At 27.8% G+C, this 7,688-nt stretch overlaps 1 protein-coding gene across 1 annotated transcript; it reads right to left on the bottom strand.

Moving 5' to 3' along the window:
• Positions 1 to 814: 814 nt before the first annotated feature.
• On the bottom strand, positions 815 to 3,273 carry LOC126552417 (uncharacterized). Its single transcript, XM_050207119.1, has 7 exons — positions 2,731 to 3,273; positions 2,253 to 2,395; positions 1,808 to 2,189; positions 1,538 to 1,744; positions 1,361 to 1,441; positions 963 to 1,056; positions 815 to 898 (listed from the first exon to the last, which is right to left on the bottom strand). The coding sequence occupies exons 1-7, from the start codon at positions 3,271 to 3,273 to the stop codon at positions 852 to 854; spliced, it is 1,497 nt and encodes a 498-aa protein (XP_050063076.1). The 3' UTR covers positions 815 to 851.
• Between the last annotated feature and the right edge of the window lie 4,415 nt (positions 3,274 to 7,688).

Below are 7,688 nucleotides of genomic sequence, written 5' to 3'. Positions count from 1 at the left end.
TCTGAGGTGAATGTTGTACCTTTGCAATTACCATGTCTGTCAACGAATCCAGCATTTTCCAACAATTTCCACATTTTTCATCTGATTTTTTAGTAGGTAGTGCTTCAAAATCTGCATATATAACTATTGGGTGACGTTGAGTTTTTTTCCATGCATCAAATTCTAACATTGATCCGGTTAGGTATTCGAGGTAAAATTGGTTTATGTGTTCCGCATATTAACTTGTGTTTTTCAAATCGTATGCGTTCATTTATTTCATATTGGTTAATATTTTGAGGTTCAAACGATGTGAAGCATTGTTTACAAAATATAACAAGTCCATTATGTCGGGTGTTCTGTGATCGAACAAGCCGGGAAAAATTAGAGATGTAGGTGAAATGAGAATTTTCATCGTCGGTTATTAGTAACAAGTCGAATTGATCTGTTTTTTCTTCATATACCACCTTCAGTGGAAACACTTCATATTTCGGAAATTTTAGCGGTGGTTGGAAATGTTTTTTCGAGTCCGTAAACATTGACAGTTACGTTAGGATTATTTTTTTTCAAAAATGTTAACCTGATGTAGTTTTGTTGGGAACGTGAGACCGGTAAAATTATATTTTTCTTCGTGTGTTGTATAATTTTTTATATGTTGCGTATTTGAACCCGTAACATGTTTTGCTAATATAGCCCACTTGAAGCACTGTTGGTCCGAGTTTTGTGGATTGATTACAGCTTTTTTCTTTTCGATGAAGTCCGGCAACGGAATATACGACGATGCGCTCATAGGTGTATATTTATATACGCCTAATAATAATCCGTCAATACACTGTAGCGTATAACCACTTCCATTGCTAGAATATTCGTCTTGCTCAGCCATTAATTTTTATTAATTGTACTTCAAGCTCGTAGTCTCTTACTATAAATGTATAAATTATTTTTAAGAAATAGTCTAACTAATAAAGGTTAATATTTCTACAAACCTAAATCCTGAATAAATCTGAATCCCAACTGAATAGAAAATCTATTTTGGTGGTATTCAATTGGATTCCCTGGTAGGTGTGGCAATGCCATAAGCTAAACAAATTTCCAATTTTATCAACTTTTTTTATTTAATACTTTTTGTTTTTATTTTAGCAATAAATCATTAGAGCTCATAAAATAAATAATGAGTAAATAAGAAATAGAACATTATGTAATATACAAACAAAAATCAAGTATTGAAAAGTTCAAAAGAAAGATCTTAATTAGTAAATTTCATGACATAAGTAACATAGAGTAAGAAAAAGGATACAAGTACATAAGGTACAATGTTTTAGTTACTCAAACAGGCACTAAGTTAATTTTAGCAAAAAAGAGCATACATTTACTATTAACTCACCATTCTTACTATACGTCTTGCATTCTCATTGGTGTTACAAATGTTAATAAGCCCATTATTCCTCAAATATCTAGTTATGCACTAAATATTAAAATGAAGTGTGTAAGTAATAAGAACATACATATATTTAATATGTAATAACATTAATAATATATTATTAAATTTTTAATTACTTACACGTATATAATGAAACCAACATCCAGTATTTGTGGCTTCTGGAATCACTCTGGTTATTGCATTTCTCAAGCCCTGCTCATAATCTGTAATAATTTGTAGATTTTCATAAGAAAAATTTAACGCCAAATCATTTCTTATGAACTGCATAACTCTACAATATGCAGTTGTTGTATTGTTGATGAGCAAAACATGGATAATGGGAATCGCCTGTAATCAATACAAAATACAAGTATAATAACATAATAAATGTTTGAGTTAAAGATGATTTACCACATTGTTGAAAACAATTTGTACTGTAAGAAGTTGAGCAATATCAGGTGGGTTAGCTGGCCTCACTTGAAATGTTCCATCAATGCATAATGTACGTAAAGATGGCATGTGTACATTCATTTGATGGAGAAATTGATTGTTGCAAAATACAACTCCTACAAACTGTATATTTCCATCTTCGCCCAACACTTCTAACGGCCCCTGGAAGAATCGATATTCTGTCCCATTACAATTCGCTAGTCTTGATCCCCACTCAGCTGAATTTAATATAGCTGGCCACTCAGCAAGACTCGGCGGAACTGGTGGAGTAGTTCTACGTCTAGCCCTTGCTATTGCCCGCATTGCTGCTGGACGACCAACTTCCAAAGCTGCTCCAGGGAATCTAAAAGTTTTTATATTTATTATATTATTTGTATATATTTTTTTAAACCTAAGTTTATCTTACTGTTGAGCATTTTCATTATAAATAATTTGAGGTGGAATATTTTCTAAGGTACCCCTCTCACGGATCCTATTAAAAAATACTCTCACATCTTCATCATGCCTAGGCTGTGGTTCATGGTTATCACTCTTATTGTTTTTGTCCAACTACTATTAATCTGATGCACATTAAATATTGTATCAATTTGGAACATCTCCTCACCATAATGCGTTTTGTGGACCTCTTTTTTCTCTTTTTTGTTTTTATTCTTATAACCTATAGCAAAATGGTTCATCTTTTTACATATACTACACATTTTACCAAATGCAAAACACTCTCTAAGTTTATGTTTCCTACCACACTTCTTACAGTTATACTCATTATTTTTATCACCGTCACTTTTCTTATATACTCCCTTTATGTTTTCATTTTTAACATATTTATTATTATTAGTCTTCGTTAAATTCTTACCTTTCCCATTACCTGTACTCTTCATTTTTACCATATGTATTTCTGATGATGTTGCCATTTCTTGAGGTTCTTGTTTAGTTGCTTCTGTAGTTTTACATATTTCTTCCGCCTTGTCCATCGTCAAATTACTTATGGTTAGTAATTTGTCTTTGATTTCTGGATCTTTAACGGCAAACACTATTCTGTTTCGTACCATGTTATCCTCTTCTTTGTATTCACAAGTAGCAGCTAGTATTTTTAATTCAGTGAGAAAATCATCAAAGTTTTGGCCCTCTTGCTGTATGCAACATCCGAACTTGTATCTTTGAAATATTATATTCTTTCTTGGTTCGCAGTATTGGTTGAATGGTTGCACTACCGTATCAAAATTAGTTTTTTCTTTATTTTTAAAGTTACAATAAATCTTAACCCCTTGTGGACCAATTAAATTCAATAAGATATTCATTTTTCTTATGTCATTCTCTTCATCTTTATTAGACGCTATTAAATAAATATTAAATTGTTGATACCACTCTTTCCAGTTTTGTGCGACATTACCACTAAAGGACAATTCAAGAGGTGTACGGTACTCCATTTTGTCTTTATCCGTTTCAATCGTGGTTTTGTTATAGTATTCTTCTACGACTGTGCCATGTTTTATTACTTTATGTTAATGTTTGTTAACTGTTTGTTAGTCTGATGCAATTAAAACTATATTAATTAAAACATGAAAAAACATTGTTTTATTATTCACTCATTATAATTTCAAGTACATTCGTTTTTAACTACAACCTAACCTCTCTTTCCGTTAACTTTTTCTCGTCAATGATAACATGAGTGTTTTCACACCAACTATGTCATCTTCAAGTCCACAGTTCGATCGAAATATTTCAAATCAAACCAGTATACAATCATTACAATCCCAACAAGAGATATACTCAAATTTACCAGCAAATATGTATGTACCACCGTCAAATATCAAGTTCAAACATCCAAAAACAAAACCATACAAAAATCAAGGAGAAAATGAGTCTGCTGCTAATATTTTGCACATTTTCAAATAAAGACAAAAATATTATTATATAATAAAATATTACATACTTTTTAAATATGAAATTTGTTGAATTTATTATGTTATTAAGTTTTGTTTTTTTTAATTTGCACTACTTTAAGTATACCTATTATAATTAATAAATAATTTGTATGACTAATTTTATTATTCTTAAATTAATTAATTAAATTATAATATTGTTAAGTCAAATTTATATTCACACACAGTTTGGTTATTCAATTTTGTACGTATCTATACAGTATACAATATACCTCAGACAAACAGCTAATCGTTCTTTTGGTGTTATTGCTTGTCTCCAAAAAGTACCTTGTTTTTTTATATCATATTCAATTTTACTTAATAATAAATTAAAACAGTACTGTGACATACGAAAATATTCAAAAAATTTTGTTTCGTGATCTACTAACTCTCTATACAAAGTAGCGAATTCGCCTTCAATTTTTCTTTTTTTCCATAAATCATGAACCCAAATCCTTTTTTATTTGTTATTATTTTTCTCTTCTTCATCCAGCAGCAAGGCAAGTACAGCTAGATCTTCTAGCGATTCGGCACTTCCAGTCATACTATAACTTTTTTCGAGTACCCAAAGCAACAGTGAAACACGGTATGTAAAACTCACGTCAGTAGATAGGTTCTAACAGCACTAAACGGGCACGGACAACGGATGCGGTCATGCGGATCAGACACGGGACGGTATTGTGTAAATCCAAAGTACTGAAACTAAACGGACGGTACTGATACGGAACGGACACGGAACGGTTATGTGTAAATAGACCTTTATGTCGAGTCAGCGTTTTTTCCCCACATTACAAATTGTTTATATGGTAATAATATTATAATGTTAAATTATAAAATAATAATAATAATAATAATCGGGGCTCATAATATCTGTAACGGCGGTAATACACAGATTCAAATACAAACACTTGACCAATATACTTGCCTAATAATTATACGCGCATATGGTTCTATTATTTAATTTTACATTTCAGTCCATAATTAAATATAAAAATACCACGACGTTAACGGAATGCGTGATATTTGATATTGATATAATGATATTATTGTTCCAAACATTTTACTTGCTATAGGCTATAGCATTATAGCATAACTGTTATGTTAAAGTTACTTTACTGTATATTTCTTTTTTTTTCTTGGAAGCATTCAATTCTACATTTTACAACGTATTTTTGTTCCTACATACTGTGTGCGTCAGCAGCTGGTGCCAATAAGGGCACGTATCATTCATAACATATAAAAGAATAAATAAGCCGAGTACTCGATAGAATGCTCATTCCGACATTAGGTTCGAAACCATCATTCGGCCCATCATCAATTTAATCTTAACAAAAAATCCTTTTTACATTTCAATTATTTCCATTGTGTCAAATGCAGCTGAAACGACAGCTGCAGCTGTAACGACAGTACCTATATTATAACAAAACCGGTCCTTTTTCACAAACAATATTATGCGTTAAGATTGTGTTAGAATGTTTTTCGTATACGACATACTACCGATCGTCTTTTACAAAATTCGTATAATAATATAGTATAGTAGTGTTATATACTTATATGTTAAAAGTATTCAATAACATAAATTCTTAAATGTCAGTAGGAATTAAGTATATATATGGTAGATATTGGTATGGTTGAATTCATTTTTAGACGTCATATAGATCAAATATAAACGACAAAATAATTAAGGTATTTAATAACTTATTAACAACGCTATCGCGTGGAAATATAACAAACTCTATAGCAAATATGTATTTCTAAGCGTAAATTCAATTTCTATTAATTTCCATATTGCTTTTATGGATTGTAATTTAAAAGCGATTGCATTGAGAGTATATGAATAGTCTTTATCTCTAAATGTTATAGTTCCTTATCGGTATATTAATATTTTTAAAATTGAAAAATATAATACGATTTCTTGTCTTGACTTTAAATCACAATAATGCACATAGTATATAATATGTATATAATCTTTCGATTGGGTGTATAGGTCACAAGGCACCTAATGGAACTACGACCTGTGACCAAACTATCTATTCTACATATAAATATACCAAAATACATAACACATATATACTCATTTTTAAACATATTATAAAAGATAAAAGTACATATTATTTTAAAAAAGTAAAAAACATATTTATAAATATTGGTTGTTAAATAAAAATGATCGAAATAATTATTACAAACAATTACTTAGTACAATTATAGTAATTGTTATTACTTGTATTTTGCCAAGATTATCAAAGATACCTATTCAAAAGCATCGATACAATCACGTTTTATTTTATATTCTTTTTCCGTCTAATTGTATTGATCTCATTGTATAATAGTATAAATCTATAATACCATACCCTTAGTATTTTAAATGTGTTTTAAGAAATTATGTGTTAAATATTTGTGATTTTTTTCACAAAATTGTCGTTGAATACATAAAACACATAGGTACAAATATAATATAAATAAATATTATATATTTAACAATATATATATATATATTTCAATTATAATAATTGAGAGTTCAATTTTTAAAACCATGTACGAGTGCCATACGTCAAATATATGTTGTTGAAAATTCTAATACCTATTATATTCTAAGTATAAATCACATCACTGTCATAGATTGTAATAGACTAAATTTATTTAAAATAACAACAGATGGGAAAAGTTTACCTGCATTGAATTTTAAAATGGATCTTATAATAATTAATAATAAATATAAATTACTATAATTACAATAGTATGTGGTATAAGTTTTGAGAATATAAAAAAGTTATAATTCTCATTTATCATATAGATAGTTTTTATTTTAAGGCTTATAACCTATGCTGTATACCTAATAACATTTAAAAAAACTGTAATAGCAAAGAGATACTATAATATATTATCATACTTAAATATGACAGGTATATTTGTAAGTAATTGTAAGACCCATCATATTATATCGTTTCAACTGTCTGCAATGAAAACTTATATTGTTTACTAACAAAAAAAAAGGGAAATTGTGTGTTAAAACAATACAAATGAAATATTAACTATTAAAAATAAGACTTTATACATTTTAAATTTAATAAAAACATTTTATTAAATAAGTTCTATTATAGTCACTCTACATTTAATAATGAATATAAGGATTTTAGTTACAAATGTGTGAAAAGAAAATTAATATTGTTTATTAACAAAATAAAAAAGGAAATTGTGTCTTTACATTATGAACATGATGTTAAATTTTAAACATTAGACTTTATGGTTTGTGAATTTCTTAAAAACATTTTATACAATAAATTATATAATAGTTATTCTACATTTTAATATGATTCTTATAGGTGTAGTTTCAACTATATTAAATAAAACCATATTATATTACTTATAAGCAAAATTTAAAATGATATTGGCATATTTACACATATTTAATGAATTAAAAATTGAATTTATGATTTTATTTTTTTTTTATTTCATATAATCATTTTAATCAATACGTTATGTTATAGTTTTTCTTCATTTTAATATGATTCTAATAGTTATAGTTATAACTGTATTAAATGAAAACTTATGATACTTATAATAAAATTTAAAATGATATTGTCATATTTACACACAAAGAATTAAAAATTGAATTTATGAATTTATTTATTTTTTGATTAGTTGTAATAAACTCGTTCAATAGGTTTTATTAAGGTCAGTCTACATTAAATAATAAATCTAAGGATTTTAGTTACAAATATGTTAAATGAAAACTTATAAAGTGTATAAACAAAATAAAAATGGAAATTGTGTGTTTACAGTTGTAACATATATTTAAATATTAAAACATAGATTTAATGTTTTATAAATTTTTTAAAAACATTTTATTCAAAAAATTGTATTATTGTTTTTCTACATTTTTATATGATTCTAATAGGTAAAGATTCAACTGTATTAAA

The sequence above is a fragment of the Aphis gossypii genome, chromosome X (genome assembly GCF_020184175.1).
Source record: "Aphis gossypii isolate Hap1 chromosome X, ASM2018417v2, whole genome shotgun sequence".
Lineage (NCBI taxonomy): Eukaryota > Metazoa > Arthropoda > Insecta > Hemiptera > Aphididae > Aphis > Aphis gossypii.
The sequence above is the reverse complement of the archived record's forward strand: the minus strand, read 5'-3'. Positions and strand labels throughout refer to the sequence as shown.

What these genes read in the sequence shown, in the direction of transcription:
- LOC126552417 (XM_050207119.1), bottom strand. Translation starts at nt 3,273, where the DNA reads ATGGAGTACCGTACACCTCTTGAATTGTCCTTTAGTGGTAATGTCGCA. An exon ending in TATAATGAAAATGCTCAACA is followed by an intron (nt 2,190 to 2,252) that starts GTAAGATAAACT and finishes AAAAACTTTTAG; the next exon opens with ATTCCCTGGAGCAGCTTTGG. An exon ending in CAAGACGTATAGTAAGAATG is followed by an intron (nt 1,057 to 1,360) that starts GTGAGTTAATAG and finishes AAATTTGTTTAG; the next exon opens with CTTATGGCATTGCCACACCT.